Below are 18,617 nucleotides of genomic sequence, written 5' to 3' on the forward strand. Positions count from 1 at the left end.
AGGGCCACTATTTTGTCGTTAATATTATTTGGGGGATGGGAACAGGCTTGGGAAGGCTTCTGGCTATGTTTGCCAGGCAGATGAGCCTAAGAGAGACATTCTTTTCTATATATTATGCTTTCCTTAACTTGAAAGAGAATAGAGTCAGTGCATTTTTATTGATCTCAGCAACTGCAGTTGTAGGTCTTAATAATGTGAAGGACAAGACATCATGGTTAGGATGAAGATGCTACTTGACACAGTGTTTCCAAAGTTGTTCTCCAGAAAGTCAACAAGAAGACCACCATAGTAAATAAGAGACAACCAAAGGAAGGGAAAAAGAAAAATTTTATTTGGTAGGCTCCAAATAGACTGACTAATAAGACCCTGATATCATTCTACTCTATCCTTTTGAAAACTGAGAAGATAGAAAAATAATACACTAATCTAGGAAGAAAACAATTGAGAGCAGAGATGGTATCTTATTTGAGTGGGCTAAAGAATGGAGTTTGGAAAAAGAGAAAATAATATGTATAACCTCATTATTTCCATATCCATATATACAAAAGATTCCATTTTCCACAGGTCCTCTGCTGTGATCCTTGTTGAAGACATGGACCAATTGTATAGAAGTGCCACTCAAACCTGACCCTGCTGTGCCCTGGGACAGGCTTAGATAGAAGAAAATCACCATACTAGGTATGTATCACATGTATCTCAATACTTCCTTGTATACATTGAAACTTTCTCATCCTTATGTTCCTGACTTCTAAAGAGAAGATTCTGGTTTTTATTCTAGACTTTCTTTATCTTTGCCTACACAGTGCCTTCAGGCTGAACACACCTCTCTGAAGATCTTGCTAGTTTTCAGGAAAAACCACAGTACAGATGATGAAGAAAATAATAGACTTCTCTGGAAAATCTCTTCTACTCACCAAATTGCTATTCATCCTGGTGGCTTGCAAAGTCCATCGTGAACCCTAGGGCAAATAGATCCTTTTATGAGAAATCCCTTTCCTATAAGAGGGAAGTGGCTGTAAAGAGGAGTAATGTCTAAAAGAACTATTCTTACCTGCTGATCCAAAAGAGCCCAGAACATGGGCAATGGGATATAAAGGAATAGTACCCTGGTCAGTGCCTTCACATCCATAATGAGCCGCTTCTGCAAAAAGAAGAATAGGCAGAATTGCTAGAATTTCTGTACACAGCTTTCTTGCTTAAAGTAGAAATGTCCAAAAAACAGTACAGAGGAGGTTGAATGCAGTAGGGTAGAATCATTTTGGACATCAAGAAAGACACTACCAAGCCATAAGATGTTTCTGCATTTCCAACTTACTGGATATTTCTCAGCTGCCCAGTCTAGCCAGTGCTGTCGTTTTGGAATGTCTCCAGAACGGTTCTTGAAACGATTGGAGATAGCAAACTAGGGCAGAGCATAGACATCATGAGAGAGACAAAGAGAATAACATCCTCTGCCTCTTCCAACTTACTATACCTTCCTTCAAACACCATACTTCTAGTGACTTATTCTAACTCTTTGACCTAATCAGGCATTGAATTTCAGAGTATTTCAGATATAATTTTATCTATCACTTTAAGAAAGAATTTGCCATTCAAAACAAAAAATAACAACAAAAAAAGAAAAAATGTTATATGTTCTTATTTCCTGAAGGTACTATATATGATTACGTTTCAGAAGATTTTTGCCAATTTGGAAAGATGATTACTTTTTTTTAACTTAATGGTTAAATAGAGGCGTAAGAAGAAGCCTGGTTAATCTCAGCTTGTTAAAAAGGCATGGAAATAGAACAGAGGTCGCTGAGAAAAATGGATACTCATATTTGAAAGCTCATATTCTCAGCATAGTATCTCTTTCTTTTGATTGAAAAAGGCAAGAAAACAATTTATGGACTTACCCAGATACATTTGAGAACTTGAGCCACTATGTTTCCTTCAGGGGGTGGTTTATTGTACATTTTGCTTCCCATTGCAAACACAACTGCAGTTGATACACAAACAAGGTTTTTAGTTTCTCATTTATTAGGCTGGTACAAAGGTTATTGAGGTTTTGCCAATGGTAAAAATCACAATAACTTTTGCACCAGCCTAAATAGCACATTCAGTATGTCAGTGCTAAGGCAGACTGCTGAACTGTGGGAGTGGCTGACAAATCTCATAAAGAGGAAACTGGCTTACGTTTCCTGACATTTGGAGTTATAAAAATTGCAGGAGCCAAGAGAAGATAAAATCGTATGCTGTTAAGAGAACTATCTATTGAGAGTTTATGTAATCATAGAAGTAGAAGTCATCTTTGACTTCTTACTCTTTTTTTCTCCATCTCTGTATCTAAAATGTTGCCAAGTTTTATTGGTCCTCTTTCTTTAATGTATTGCCTATTTGCCCCGTCTTTTACTTTACTATTGCTACCACTTGTTCAGGACTTCACAACTTGTACTTTGGATTATTAAATAATTATAATAATTATCAATGTACTTTGGATTATTAAAATAATTATAATAATATATAATTATTAAAATTATATAAAACTAGTTTCTCGTTCCCGAGTCTCTTCCCTCTTTAATCTGATGCCATATGTTTCTTTCCAGGATCTATTAATACTAAACTAACCCAAACTCCTGGCATGAAAGGGCTTCTCAAATTCATTATTATCCTGATGATTATTGTTATCCCTACCATCTATTTGAAGATTTATCACATGTAAGCATGTTACATACATTAACTGATTTAGCTTCACAGAATATGTACTACTATCTCTATTTTACGCATGAAGAAATGTTAAGGAAATTAAGCACGTTGTACAAGATTACACTGCTAGAAGATAACAGAACTGCACTTTTGACCTGAGGCTTTATTGACTCAAAAATCTATGTTTTTGATCCTTATAATGCATCTCATTCACTAATTCTTATACCACACACTGTACTAGACACTACTGGTAATACAGGTGAAAAAACAGGTCTCTGTCCTCTAAGTAGCTCACCTCAACCTGCCATTTCCCACTTTATATTTGATCAATCTTTTTGAGGTACCCTATGTTGTAACCACGATTCATCATTTCTACAAACACTTCTATACTATTTCTGTTATTGAGCTCATTCTGTTTCTCTCAGCCCATATCTCTATCCATTGACCACATCTCCACAGCTAATTTTCAGTAAATTTTATTTCTTTATTTTTCCTTTTATTTTCTAAATTAACAATGAGCTGGTATGACTTTTGTAGTTACAAAATGGTGGGTTTTTTCCATTTCATTAAATTAAAATAAACAGAAAAACCTCATCTTGGTTCCTTCCCAGATGTACTTTCCTCCTTAACAGATTTCCCAGCTTCAGCATGATATCCCTCTACTAGATCCTTTGCTAAAGATGATTTTGTCAGTGACCAGTAGCATTTTCCAGTATCCTTACACATCAGAATGCACAAATCACCTTACTTTCTCTCCCATCACTTTTTAATATCTCCATTCCTCTCAGTCAGATTCACTCTACCACTTTTTCTCATTCATTCTCTCAGTTCCCCCAAAGTTTCCCCAAATAGCATCCTTTATCTATAACAGCTGTCTCATGGTTGATAGAAAAAAATGTTCACTGGAAGAATGATAATTCTGAGAGTCAAGTGGGCAGATAAAGAGGTACTCAGACAAAAGGAAGACTTGGGGTAGGGAATAAACGGCTCCCTAAATTAAGAAAGATCCTAGAAAGACGCTGAATATCTCAGGACTGCTGGTTGCAATAGTGACAGTGGAGTGATAATAGGAAGACTTATGTAATCAACTAAAGTCACACTTATACGTCAAGGCCACTTAACTAAGAAGACGAGTATAAACCTCTGAATTTCTCTACTATCTATTCCTTCTAGTAGATGACGTTGCCTCTTAATTCACAAAGAAAATGGAAACCTTCAAATGGAAACTCCTTCAACTTCCTGCCACCAAATCGATTAATTTTTGTATCCACACTCATCCTCTCCTCCCTCTAGGTAGGTGAAGGTGATATTCCTCCTGCTATCCAAAGCTAATTTGCTCAAATGTGTTTTCATACTAATTATACTGTCTTTATCTTGTATCTTCAACCTCTTTCTCCACTGAATTATTCCCAATAATATTCAAGCACGCTCAATATCCTTTCTGGAATCCATGTCATTTTCCAGCTATAAATACTATTTCACTTTCTTACTGATAGAGACAAGAGACAGATAAATTCTTAGGCAGACAGGGATGGGTCCCAGTGGAACCCGACCTTCAAGCCAAAGAGTTTAAAGCCTGAAAACTGAGCTGTTGGTTCTGGACAGAGTCCATGACCTCAGTGAGAACCTCCATCTCTGTCTTACCCTCTCTCAACATAGGTTCCTTTTGGATGCCACCCATGGACCAATCAGCATGTACTCCCCCATTCTTAAAAAATCCACACTCAGCCTCACAGATAGCTACCCACTTCGGGTCCCCACTTGCAGCTGAGAGCTTTCCTTCTGCCACTCAATAAAATTATTCTCTGCTTACTCACTCTCTGGTGTCCACACACCTCATTCCTCTTGGTCATAGGACAAGAACTCAGAACTTGCTGAGCTGCAGGTGGCGGGAATGAAAGGGCTGTGACACCCCTGGTCAGTTTGCCAAGCTGTGAGTGGTGGGAATAAAAGAGCCATAACACTGCTCTGCTCACTGGACTAAAGGAGAAAGAGAGTTGTAACAAGCTCTTGCTCGATGAACTATGGTAGGAAGAGCTGCAACATTTCTGGGAGTTTAGACTTCGGGACTCCCTGAGCAGGAGCTGTAACACCCCTTAGGGCTCTGCACTTGCTAGCATCTCAGAGTTTTGGGGTGTCACCATGTTCCCTTTGTCTAGATGCCGCACCCAACACAGAAGCTGCTCACTGCATGCCCAGTCCAATCGCGGGCTGAGCATGGAGCTGCGGTGGGCACAGGTTCTGAGAAGGTGGGAGCCAAGTGCAGCCTGCCAGGCTGAGCAGGTGGAGCGAGCCGCGTGGGCCTGAGCAAGGCCTGGATTGAGGCGGCAGTGGCCACAGAGATTTCTGGCTGACAAAGTAACACCAAAGGAATCCTCTAACATTTACTTCCCAATCTCCTCCAATCAATCTTCAGCCTCCACCATTCTACCATAACTGATGTAATCATATCAGTGACATCCTTATTGCTATATTTAATAGACATTTTCACCCTTATCTTAATTTCCCACCCAGTAACATTTATCACTCTGAATGAATCCCTTCTTGAAATCCTCTTGTTATCCAAGATACCACAATTGCCATTTTGGACATTCCTTCTTAGTCTCATTTGTGGGCTTTTCCTCTTTGTCTGTCTTTTAAATCCTGGTGTTCCCTGAAGTTTGAACCTATCCACTGCCTCTCCTCACCCCCACCTTTCTTTTACCTTACTCTTATTAGCTTTTAGTTAACTATCTTCATTTCATGGATTATTGCTACCCATATACTAATGACTCCAGATCCATATCTATAGTGCAAACATTTCTTTTAAGCTCTAAATCTGTATTTTCAAATAACTGGTAACACCAATTAAATGTTCCAAGAACATATAAAATGCAAAATGTTCAAAACTAAATGTATCAACATTGCCCCAAACCAGCTCTTCCTCACTATCTCAGTTAATGACCCTACTACCTACCCAGTTGTTCAAGGTTCAGAACGCTACATTAAACCTTGACTTAAACTTTCTCTCTCACTTAACATATCTAATCATTCCAAGGTTTATTACTTCAACCAGGGCCAGATTAGGATGAACTGAGTGAGGTACTCATCTCAAGTACAAAATTTAAGCGAGTGTCAAAAAATTCAGTAATCAAATATTATCTTTGCTTCACCCCAACACAATCCTTTCTCTACATTATAGAAACATCACTGAAAAATTAAAATCTAATAATTATTCCTTTAGAGTTCCTCACTCTCCTTCACAATTAACTTCTAATTCCTTACTGGTTTAAAAGGCCCTTCACTGTCTGGTTTCTGTCAGTTTCTCCTCTTTATCTTTCTCATTTATGCTTTAGGTAATCTGAATGCCTTTAACGCCTTTAACATGTCATGCTATTTCTCAATTTCTTGTCTTACAGCTACTATGTCCTCTTTCTGCATCACTTAATCTCTTTATTGATTAATTGCTGTTCAGCCCCTAGGTCTCACCTTAAATGTCATTTCTTTAGGCTATCTTTTTACAACCCTCAAAGCAGTATTTATTAATTTATTAATTTATTTATTTTTGAGACGGAGTTTCGCTCTCGTTACCCAGGCTGGAGTGCAATGGCGCGATCTCGGCTCGCCGCAACCTCCACCTCCTGGGTTCAGGCAATTCTCCTGCCTCAGCCTCCTGAGTAGCTGGGATTACAGGCATGTGCCACCATGCCCAGCTAATTTTTTGTATTTTTAGTAGAGGTGGGGTTTCACCACGTTGACCAGGATGGTCTCAATCTATTGACCTCATGATCCACCCGCCTTGGCCTCCCAAAGTGCTGGGATTACAGGCTTGAGCCACCGCGCCCGGCTAATTTATTTATTTTTGAGACAGGGTCTTGCTCTGTTGCCCAGGCTGGAGTGCAATGGCACAATCATGGCTTACCACAGCCTTGCCCTTCTGGGCTCAAGTGATCCTTCCATCTCAGCCTCCCAAATAGTTGGGATCATAGGTGTATGCCATCATACTCAGCCAATTTTTTAAATGTTTTATAGAGATGGAATCTCGTTATGTTGCCCAGGATGGTCTCAAACTCCTGAGCTCAAGCAGTCCTCCTGCCTCAGCCTCCCAAAGTGCTGGGATTACAGGTATGAGCCACTGCACACGGTCCCTCAAGGTCTTAGTTAAACATTCCTTATATGTGTTCCCACAGCTCTCTCTGTACTTTCCTAGATCATACTATATTGATCTGGGAAATACTGATCATACTATATTGTAAATTCCTTTTACTTGTCTTCCTCTCCCTATTGAACTATATAAATTATTTGAGAACATGAACTCTGAAGGTGTCTAATTTACCAATGTGATCCTAATACCTAGCACATAATATGGCACATAATAGGTTCATTAAATGCTTGTTAAATAAATGAGCGAATGAAAAAATAAAGTAAAAGATCAGAGAACTGAATTATTGATTATTACCCAGAAAACTGAAGCTGCTGACTAATGACAGCTAGCACTTGTTTGACACTTCATAATTTATAAAATATTTCATTTACAGCATCTCTTTTTATCTTCATAATTACTCTGTTGTGTAAATATTATTCTCATGCAATGATCCAAAGAAGACATAGTACTAATCAGTGGAAAACCACAAAAATATTCTGGAAAATATTTGGCTTTGAATGGAAAAGGAAGCAGAGAATATATCATCACAGCTCACCTATAATAAATTTCTTTGGCATTGGAAATTCTAAGTACTACTATTAGTGCCCTCCCGTCAACTCCCTGGTAGAAAATACACTGAATATTGAGTCTCTGGGCTGTTTTTCCTCTGTTGAGCTCTTTATGGGTTTGCACTGGATATCTTCCAGGGGGCTGTCACCCTGAGGCTCAGAGTGAGAACAGGTTTCCAGGTCAATGATTAGAAATAATCATTCCCAAGTTTTCCCTGAGGCTGTGTAAACTAAGGAACACTATATCTCTCTTCTCTTCCAGGACTGAGTTCTCAGGAATAAAAAGAATGCCACTTGATTTAAGTTGCATTAATTTTCACCTACTTATCCAAATCCTCTTATTCTCTTTACTCAAGGGCAGACTTTTTGGGAGCACTGCAGAGCAGGGTAGAAATAGCTCAATCTAGAAGCTGTTTTAAAAGGCTTAGAGAATTTAAAATCTCTTCCAATTACCAGATAAATAAGTATTATATGAAGTAAACTAGTTTGAAAGAGGATTATCTTCCTGGCTTCCCTATATATTGTAGTATAGAGCAGTGGATCTCAACCTTGACTATACATTAGAATCACCGGAGATACTAAAAAAATTATAGATGCCCAAGTCCCTGACTGGCCCAGAGTTTGATCTTTTTTTTTTTTTTTTTTGAGACAGAGTTTTGCTCTTGTTACCCAGGCTGGAGTGCAATGGCGCGACCTCGGCTCACCGCAACCTCCGCCTCCTGGGTTCTGGCAATTCTCCTGCCTCAGCTTCCTGAGTAGCTGGGATTACAGGCATGTGCCACCATGCTCAGCTAATTTTTTTGTATTTTTAGTAGAGATGGGGTTTCACCATGTTGACCAGGATGGTCTCGATCTCTTGACCTCATGATCCGCCCGCCTCGGCCTCCCAAAGTGCTGGGATTACAGGCTTGAGCCACTGCACCCGGCCTGAGTTTGATCTTTTTTAAGGCTCCCCAGAAAGCATCTTATTGGTTATACAACTTTGGGCACTGTTTTCTTAAAGTTTCTGACTTCACTCAGAATCTACCTCCAAAGTCGAGGGGAAACTCCTACAATAACAGTTACTCAATAGGCCTAGTGTGAGGATTGAATGAAACAGCTTGTGTAAAGTGTCTACATGATGCTTTACATGTGTCATTCATCAATGATTATTAGTTTCCTTTGCTCCACTGCACTTACCCAGCGCAATTACCATGAGCAATCCTGGAACTCCAAAAGCCAATGCATAGCAGTCTTCTCCAAAACACTGCACATCTCCTAAAGAAAATGGGATGGGAGGAGGAAAGTGACCCTGAGTCTTGAATGTTTAATGTTTCATTCTACAAGCTCAGGTTGTTGAATAAACCTGAGCTTGTAGAATATACATAGCCATCCTCTTTCCTCCCATCACTTAATCTTAATTCTTCTTTTGGGCCAGACAAATTAAAGACTAAAATAAAGTTTCACAGATTATTGAGCTCTTATAAAAGGAGAAGATGGACAGGAGAAAGCCAAAAGCAGCTTTGTGTCTGACCACAGCAAAGCTTTATACAGGGTCCCTCAGAAACAATCCTGACCTCTCAGCATGGGTGTGATAAATGTAGAAATCAAGCTTCCTGCATTGATGGCAAGGTAGAAGACTGAGAAGTATCTACTCCGTTCCTCTGCCTGAAACAAATGGGATAAATCATCAGTGCAATGTGTACCCTAGCTCCAGCCCCACTCCATGTTCAGACTCAGAGCTGAAGATACATACAAAGAGAAAGATTCAGATATTGCCTCCACAATACCTGAATTTCATATTATTAATAGATATTTTAAAACATGGCTGGCTGACTCCAAACATTTACTCACCTTTCAAACTCCTATACAAGCAGCTTTAACATTCTTTTCCTCCCTTTGCCTAGGTAAAAATAATCATCCTGTTCTCAGTGCCACTACTGTGTCCTGTATATAGCTATTCTAATATTAATATCTTTGCATTAAATGTCTGGGTTTTGTTTTGTTTTGTTTTTTGAGACAGAGTCTCACCCTGTCACTCAGGCTGAGTGCAGTGGCTCAATCTCAGCTCACTGCAACCTCCGCCTCCCAGGTTCAAGCCATTTTCCTACCTCAGCGCCCCCCCCCAAAATGTCTGTTTCTTCTGTATGTTATAAGTTTCTTTAGAGCAGAAATTTTATCTTACTCATTTATGTAATCCCTAGTACTTAGCACAGCATCTGATATATATAAGGGACTCCATAAATGTTTGTTGACTGTATTAACTAAGTGAATGCCTGATTTAGTTAAATAATAGTTTTTGTGGTAGGAGTGTGTGGTAGGAATAGTACCAGAACATAGGACAGTGGAGTCAACTGTTAATGAAGCAGGAGAGTTCACCTAGTGCTTAAGGGAGATCTGCCAGAGAATCTAAAAAGAACTCAGTGGACTTAGAAGTGGCTAGTGAAAACCTGGAAGCGGATTTGTCCTATTAATTGAAATATCTTCATGGAGCAGTTACCAAATGAAACAACTTTCAAATAAAGTTGCTGATGCTTCATTCATTATACACTGACATGCTTCATTCTGATACCCCAGATGTCTTCTTGCCACTTTAGAACAACGAGTCCTTCCCCATTTTCTATTTACACTGTGTTTTATTTCTTCTGGTTTCCATTTAAACCTTATTTCACTAATCTAATTTGTATAGTTTATTATACATAGGATCCTACTTGCCAAAAGTTGGTTCTTTCTTCAAAGTCAGCAAGTAGTTATGATCTATGGACTCTTGGGAAGAAAAAAAAGTATCAAATAACCCAAATGGTCTGAAAGGTAAGAAAAACACTGGAAGACAGGATAGGATAGCAGAGGCAGACAGAGATAGTAGGTATTATGTCAGGGGGAAGAGAAAAGAGAGAGAAAGTGGGTGAGAGACACAGAGAGACAAGGGGCGGGGGAGAAAAAGAGAAACTCAAAGAAAGGATAAACGGTTATACAAAGGAGAATGGACACTTGAAGACAGACAAAACTGAAAACAAAAGTGAAGAAGCCAGAAATGTTGACAGATGTAAAAATAGATTATTCCCTTGCCTATTTGTCACCGCTTTCTCATAGAGGTCCATTTATTTTTCACCATTGGTAATGGAAAGTATTGAGGAAGAAAGGGAATGATCAGCCAGGCTCGGAATTGGTCATTTTCCCCTTTCACGGAATCTTAAAACTAGAGATGCTTAAATTATCTCTACACTATTCATCATCTCCCATTCCCAAGGTGCTTACCACATTTCTTCCTAAATACCTCAAGTCAGAGTAAACTTACTACTTCCAACTGTTTGAAGTTTTTCTACCCATCAAGCAAAACACGACTTCTTCAAGGCTTTCACTCATTGGTCTCAGGTTTAATCACTGACATCCTTACAGCATCTATAGGTAGCTATAATATTCTCCTCAATTCTTATCCAGACTACCCCCATTTCCTTCAACCTTTTCTTACAAGACATGCCTTTTAGTTCATCCACCACGCTGGTCTCTTTTCCGTAAAATTGTTTCAATTTTCCTCACTATTAATGACCAGGATCCAGGTTTGAATACAACTGCTCAGATAAGATCTGACCTGTAGATTACTTCAATCTTGGCAAATGGCTACTTGCCAGGTACCCCTGTTAATGCTGGCTCCACATTCTTGAAAGTACAAAATAACAGGATTCTTACATGATTTTCTTCAAACTGGTCTCCACCAAAAGCTGCCACACAGGGTTTGATGCCTCCTGTCCCCAAAGCTATTAGACTCAGACCAACCAACGATAGGACCCTGAAATGGAAAGGTGAGGATGCCAACCATGTTGATACTAAATGCAATGGTAAAGATGGACTACAGAGCTGCAGAGGGAAAAATATATATATATACAAAGGCAAAGATCCCCCTCACATTTCTACCCCATGGGAACTTTCTGTTTGCTTTTATTCCTAGGAGGTATTCATGAGCACTTACCATATTTATGATCCTTCAGTCTCTGCAAGAAAGTATGCATTATGTGGAAGAGTTCATCCCTGGTAGTGCCATTTACCCCTTATGAGCATCTGATAGAAGCAAATACTGAAGGAACTCCAAAGCTAACACACTGTTTCCCAATATTGTTTTAGTCAAAGGAATACTTCAATAGAAAGACCTTTTCAGGACTCTGATCTCACATATCCTAAGTAAAATTTTTAAAAAAGTTCAAGTTAATCATAATTAGTAGGAATAGTGTCAAAAATTTTTGCTGGGACACCAATAAGAAGGTATCTAATACTTATTAAATATCAAGGCCGGGCACAGTGGCTCACACCTGCAATCTCAGCACTTTGGGAGGCCCAGGCAGGTGTATCACTTGAGGTCAGGATTTCAAGACCAGCCTGGCCAACATGGTGAAACACTGTCTCTACTAAATATACAAAAATTAGCTAGGCATAGTGGCAGGAGCCTGTAATCTCAGCTACTCGGGAGGCTGAGGTGGGAGAATCGCTTGAATCCAAGAGGTAGAGACTACAGTGAGCCGAGATCACGCCACTGCACTCCAGCCTGAGCAACAAAGCAAGACTCTGTCTAAAAAAACAAAAAAATCAAACAAAATTTTCTACTCTTAGGATAAATATATGTACACAGGCCACAGGCACACTATAATATGAATACATATAAACTGCTCCCTGAACAGCTGTAATCCTGTAATCCTATCTACTGACTGAACAAACAGACATCAGAATTTATCAAATGCTTCTGATCCCATAAATGCCAATAGCAACTGAAGTATATGGAACTACACATAAATGTAAATATTCAAAGCTTTGAATATGACTTCTACAATGAATTATAAGGAAACGTTGTGGACTTTTTTAACCCTGGTAAAGTATAGATGCATGTAAATAAAAAGGTGGGGGAATATGTAGGGTGTGAAGGTTTTAATTACTTTCAAGCATATAAAGAGGGTACTAACTAGGCATTCTACAAGTCCCAAAAGCAGATGAGCTCAGATAAAATAGAAAAGAGTTCAAGTGGTCATAAAACTGTTTTTCTTAACCAGTTTTGTAATAAAACTGTAGATTGAAAATGAAATAAAAGGACATCTCTGGTAAGAAAATAGAAAATCATTTGTAACCAATGCCTGAGAAAAGTAGTTTAGTTGATTCCATGATTTTACTCACGTGTGTACCACTTGTCCTCCCAGTATTGGTAAAGCACCCAAGGACTTGATCACATGGCCAAGCACATACACCAAGGAGAGATAAATGATTGTCCTGTTAAGAGAGTTAAATAAGTTAGTCTAAAACCAGAATTGAGAAACTTGCATAATACAGACTTAAGGTTCATATTGTTCTCAGTGTGGAGATAAATGGAGGAGGAGGAGGAGGAGGAAGGAGTGGAGGAGGAAAGAATTATCTGAGAAATGCACACAGAGACAATAATGATGAATGAAGTAAACAGACCAGGGAAAAGGAGTGGAATTTTTCACCCTGTAGCATTAGAGGTAATAGACATTCCCTTCAAGCTCCCTTCCTATACTCACCATCCCTTTTGCCTCTACACACTCACTCCACACATACACAGAGAAATCCTACTTTGCACAGACATGACAAGAACAAGGTGGATTTTTAGCAAATGTTTTAAGTTGGGAGAATCAGTAGAAGAGGATATTTGGACCTTAGGTGTTTTTCTCAAGGAATATCTTTTGCTGTAGAGAGCAAGAGGGGTCAAGGAAGACCTCAAATTAAACAGGAATGGCTAACCCAAAGGACTTCCTCAAAACTCAAAAAGCACTGGGAGGTAAAAAGCTCTCAGGTTCAGCCTGGATAACCTGGACTCTTGGACTAATTGTAATCCTCACCACAGTTTCCTCAGACACAAGTTAACAAGGGTAAACAAGGAGTCAGGAACTGACTGTCCAGTGATAAAAATCATGCAGTTGGAAGGAACATCCTGTTGTATCGTTTTTTCAAAGAACTTGAACAGCAAATAGAAAGTAGAAGAATAAGGAATTCCAGTAAGAACATAACATTGAAATATGGCACACTACAACATATACTCCTTATGTGTACAACGACATCAGCATTCACTTGATATAAGTAGAATGTTAGAATTATAACAAACCTTGGAAATTATACAGTTCACACCTGCAATTTTTAAGGTGTTATATGCTAATGTGGAATACAGAGAATAGAATGGAATAAAGATAGCAAAGAGAGGCTGGAGATGTTGGAAATCTCAGGATGTGGATTTCTCATTCTAAGTGCCTAATCCTTCTAGGTCAGCTTTCTAGGGAAGAGAACTTAAAGGGTATGGCAGGTTGGGGATAAGAAGTTAGGTGACTAGACCGGGCATGGTGGCTCACGCTGTAATCCCAGCACTTTGGGAGGCCAAGGCGGTTGGATCACTCAGGAGATCAAGACCATCCTGGCCAATATGTTGAAATCCTGTTTCTACTAAAAATACAAAAATTAGCTGGGTGTGGTGGCGCATGCCTGTAATCCCAGCTACACAGGAGGCTGAGGCAGGAGAATCTCTTGAACCAGGAAGTTGAAGGTTGCAGTGAGCCAAGACAGCGCCAACTGTACTCCAGCCTGGTGAAAGAGTGAGACTCCATCTCAAAAAAAAAAAAAAAAGAGGCCGGGCGCGGTGGCTCAAGCCTGTAATCCCAGCACTTTGGGAGGCCGAGGCGGGTGGATCACGAGGTCGAGAGATCGAGACCATCCTGGTCAACATAGTGAAACCCCGTCTCTACTAAAAATACAAAAAATTAGCTGGGCATGGTGGCACATGCCTGTAATCCCAGCTACTCAGGAGGCTGAGGCAGGAGAATTGCCTGAACCCAGGAGGTGGAGGTTGCGGTGAGCCGAGATCGCGCCATTGCACTCCAGCCTGGGTAACAGGAGCAAAACTCCGTCTCAAAAAAAAGAAAAAAGAAAAAAGAAAAAAGAAAGAAGTTAGGTGACTAATCTAGGACTAATCAACATTGGGGAGGGGACAAGTTTTCCCCAAAAAGAATAAATAGAAAGAAAGGGAATAAAAAGGAATGGGGAAAAAAAGCTAGCTATTATGAACCCAAAACAGATTATTTATGTTAGATAATCATAAAGGGGGGAAAAAAAGGAGTTTGAGCTGGTATGTTATAGTCTGGGTAGTAAGATCAGTATCCAATTGATAGACTAAATTAGGAGTGTCCAATCATTTGGCTTCCCTGGGCCACATTGGAAGAAGAATTGTCTTTGGCCACATATAAAATACACCAACACAACAACAGCTGGTGAGCAAAAAAAACCAAAAAACAAAAATCTCATAATGTTTTAAGAAAGTGTATGAATTTGTATTGGGCTGCATTCAAAGCTGTCCTGGGCCGGCCTGCAGGCTGCAGGTTGGACAAGGTTGGACTAAATGTATGAGAGAAGTTTAAGTGGTTTAGGAAGAAAATAGGCAACCTTATAGATTTTTTAAAAACTCACAGGAAATAGTTTAGATATGAAGAATATAAGAGAGGAAGCTAATGGCAGGAAACTAATAGAAGGAACAAGAAGTAAAGAGACCTGAAAATTCTGCATCTGAAGCAAGATTAGGACTATTGTAATATTAGGAGTATTCCAAAATTAGGATTTTTGTAATCCCAACCATAGGACACAGAACTGTTTTAGGTTGACTTCACTAATCCCTCAATTTTACAAATCAATAAACTGAAATCCAGACAGGTCAAATGACATTTCTAAACACTGACTTTTGGGCTGGTTGTGGTGGCTCATGCCTGCAAATCCCAGCACTTTGGAAGGCTGAGGTGGGAGGATTACTTGAGGTCAGGAGATCAAGACCAGTCTTGCCGACACAGTGAAACCCCGCAGCCAATAAAAATACAAAAATTAGCCAGGCATGGTGGTGCATGCCTGTAATCCCAGCTACTTGGGAGACTGAGGTAGGAGGATCACTTGAACCCAGGAGGTGGAGGTTGCAGTGAGCTGAAATCTTGCGCCACTGCACTCCAGCCTGGGAGACAGAGAGAAACTCCATCTCAAAAAAGTTAAATAAATAAATAAACAGTGACTTTTTAAAAATTATTATTATAGAGATGGGGTCTTGCTATGTTGACCAGGCTGATCTCGAACTCCTTGCCTCAAGCAATCCTCCCATCTCAGCCACCCAAAGTGCTGGGATTACAGGCATGAGCCACTACACCCAGCCCCAAAGTGACATTTTAATTAGCATTAGGGTTATGTCTAGAACTTCTATATTTAACTCAGAACTTCTACATACAACTAGCATTCCTTTGGTTTTATCATGAACAAGTTAATGTGGAAAAAGGAAATGGAAGAGAAAGAAGTGATATATATTATTTCACCATAAGAATATAAAAAGCCAGAGCCATCTTTAATTGGAGCTTAGGAACTGAGAAGAGGTACATACAGAGACTGAGAGTTGGTAGTAATGGCAGAGGAAGAGAACTAGCATGAAGAAAAGAAGGTCAGTTCTGACCAGACAAAAAAGAGGAGAGAGAAAGGACATACTATATAGACCCATTCAGAGAAAGAGAAAAGAGATGTGTGGAGAGGACATTCAAAAGCATAACAAACACATTTAAGAGAGTGGTTCTAAGTGATTTCCCATGTTAAAAACCAAAACTAGGCTGGGCGCGGTGGCTCAAGCCTGTAATCCCAGCACTTTTGGAGGCCGAGGCGGGTGGATCACGAGGTCAAGAGATCGAGACCATCCTGGTCAACATGGTGAAACTCCGTCTCTACTAAATATACAAAAAATTAGCTAGGCATGGTGGCGTGTGCCTGTAATCCCAGCTACTCAGGAGGCTGAGGCAGGAGAATTGCCTGAACCCGGGAGGCAGAGGTTGCGGTGAGCCGAGATCGTGCCATTGCACTCCAGCCTGGGTAACAAGAGCGAAACTCCGTCTCAAAAAAAAAAACAAAAAACTGATAAGCCTGGGTAATAGGATATAAAATCTAGGAACTGTGATTAAAAATGTTTTCCTTTCTTAAAACCAACATGGCACTACAAATAACATCCTTGAGAAACCAATATACATGCTTAATAATTTTTGTTTTCCACCGTATACCTACTGATTAGCCTTTCCTGTGTGTATCGCTGAAGGAAGCCTCACTTCTTTCCTGATGTAGGGGGCTCCTTAAATAAGAGTCAGGGACTCTGGGTGCCCATTTTCTTTTAACAAAGCTATGATTCTGGGATAGCAAACAGAGGCAAGATTTTTAATACAAGTTGTTTACTAAATTCAGGAAACTGTCCCTTCAGGGGTTGAACAATCTTTCTAAAGTTATAGAAGGCTTTTTGCCCTCAAGGCAACACCTGAATAAAAGTAAACACACACACACACACACACACACACACACACACACACACACACACAGAGGCAGAGAAACAGATGGGAGGTGGGGAAGAACTTAATGGTTTGAAACAAAAATCTATTCACTTTCCTCTAGCTAATGAAGACAATAGGCTGCAGGTTCAAATTAGAGAAGATAGTAAAGAGTCTTGTCTTTCTTCTGATTTTCCAACTTAAGGAAATCAGGAGTAAAACATGCTGAAAGGGTAGTTTTAAGTACTTATTCCCTTTGTTGCTGTTACCGTCTATTTGTATATGTTAACACACACACACAAACACGACTATAGAGGAACAAGCTATCCATGTTTTCTCAAGCTACTTCCTTTCGGAGATACCAATCACCCCCAAGTTTTGTTGTTTAAAAAGCAACCACAATACTCACAATAAAAAAAGTCACCTTCATTCCTGTTTACATCTATCTGTTCTCATGTGCCTACATTTGAGTGTCTGAGGGTGAAAAAATTTATTAATTCAAAGATTTACTGTGGGCCTGCTATGTACTAGGCACTATTCTAGGTGCTCTTGGATAAAAATATAAATGACAGCCAGGCACAGTGGCTCAAACCTGTAATTCCAGCACTTTGGGAGATGGAGGTGGGCAGACCACTTGAGGTCAAAAGTTTGAGACCAGCTTGGGCAATACAGTGAAATCCCATCTCTACTAAAAATACAAAAATTAGCTGCGCATGGTGGGCATGCATCTATAATCCCAGCTACTCAGGAAGACGAGGCAGGAGAATCACTTGGACTGGGAAGCAGAGATTGCAGTGAGCCAAGATCATGTCACTGCACTCCAGCCTGGGTGACAGAGTGAAACTCTGTCTCAATGATAAAATATATATCTATATAATATATATGTGTTATATATAACATATATATTTATATATTATACATATAAGATATGTGTTTATATATATATAAATGTCTTTGTCCTCTAAGTGTTGGAAATAAGATATCAGATTCAAATATAAATAATTAAATAACTATAATAAGACAGAGTTTAGTAAATGTCATATAATGGTGAGAAAACAAAGACCTCAGAAAACACTAGGTTACTTCTGGCTTATGGCAAAATGTGAGGGGACGGGGACAGAGAATACTCCAAAGTACAGGCTGTATTTGAGTGAGCCTTAAAGGGTTTGGACATGAAAGGATGGGGAAGAAGGGGTTTCTACGAAGCAGAAATAATGCAAGCAGACATGAAAAAGAGATGCCGCTGGATATGATTACAGACATACTAGTATTCAATTTTCCTCTAGTGGCCATTCTTGAAAGGGGATAAGTATGATGATAAGCACAGAAAAGTTAGTTGGAGTGAGATTAGTAGACAGTGATTTAATAGTTACCAGAAATCTTTCAGCAGAGTAGCAATGTCATCAGGATTTCTTTTAGGAAGATTAATTTGGAAGTAGGGTATATGCTCAATTGTAGGAAAAAGAGGTGGAAAACAGTAAAAACATTTTAGATGTCCATTTTAATATCTCAATTTAGAGACATTGGACAATGAAGACCAAAACTGGGTGATGGCAACTAATGGCAGTGAATTTTGTGTTGAAAAAGGATAAAAGTGAGAGAGATTGTGGCAAACAGAATTGGTAGAATTTGACAAGTGATTGAATGGGGGAATGTAGGGAAGCCATAAGAAAGAACAAATTTGGGGAGGGAGAACCACCTAGGAGGTGAATGCCAATATGTAATTCACTGGAGTTTGAAGAGCTATCTGCATATAGCTAATATCAACACCATAGAATTTGCTAATAAAGAATCTAGAGAAAGAGAAAGGGATAAAAGTTATAACCTGGGGAAAATTCTTACACTCAGAAAAGAGTGAAGTAAACAAGAGGCAAAAGAAAAGTCAGATAAATAAGAATCAAAAGATATAAGAGGACGAGAGTAAGAAAAATATACTGTAGAGAA

At 39.3% G+C, this 18,617-nt stretch overlaps 1 protein-coding gene across 5 annotated transcripts in view; it reads right to left on the minus strand.

The window, feature by feature from the left end:
* Positions 1–18,617, minus strand: part of SLC15A2 (solute carrier family 15 member 2) — a 92,174-nt gene that overhangs the window by 65,160 nt on the left and 8,397 nt on the right. For all 5 annotated transcript variants that reach the window (XM_074404257.1, XM_003941643.4, XM_074404256.1 and 2 more), the window contains exons 4-11: positions 12,517–12,609; positions 11,047–11,146; positions 8,934–9,024; positions 8,557–8,634; positions 1,896–1,978; positions 1,316–1,402; positions 1,052–1,141; positions 915–959 (exon numbers count right to left, since the gene is read on the minus strand). In XM_074404257.1, coding sequence (XP_074260358.1) covers positions 915–959; positions 1,052–1,141; positions 1,316–1,402; positions 1,896–1,978; positions 8,557–8,634; positions 8,934–9,024; positions 11,047–11,146; positions 12,517–12,609 — 667 coding nt within the window. The remainder of the gene's footprint in view (positions 1–914; positions 960–1,051; positions 1,142–1,315; positions 1,403–1,895; positions 1,979–8,556; positions 8,635–8,933; positions 9,025–11,046; positions 11,147–12,516; positions 12,610–18,617) is intronic.

The sequence above is a fragment of the Saimiri boliviensis genome, chromosome 8 (assembly GCF_048565385.1).
Source record: "Saimiri boliviensis isolate mSaiBol1 chromosome 8, mSaiBol1.pri, whole genome shotgun sequence".
Lineage (NCBI taxonomy): Eukaryota > Metazoa > Chordata > Mammalia > Primates > Cebidae > Saimiri > Saimiri boliviensis.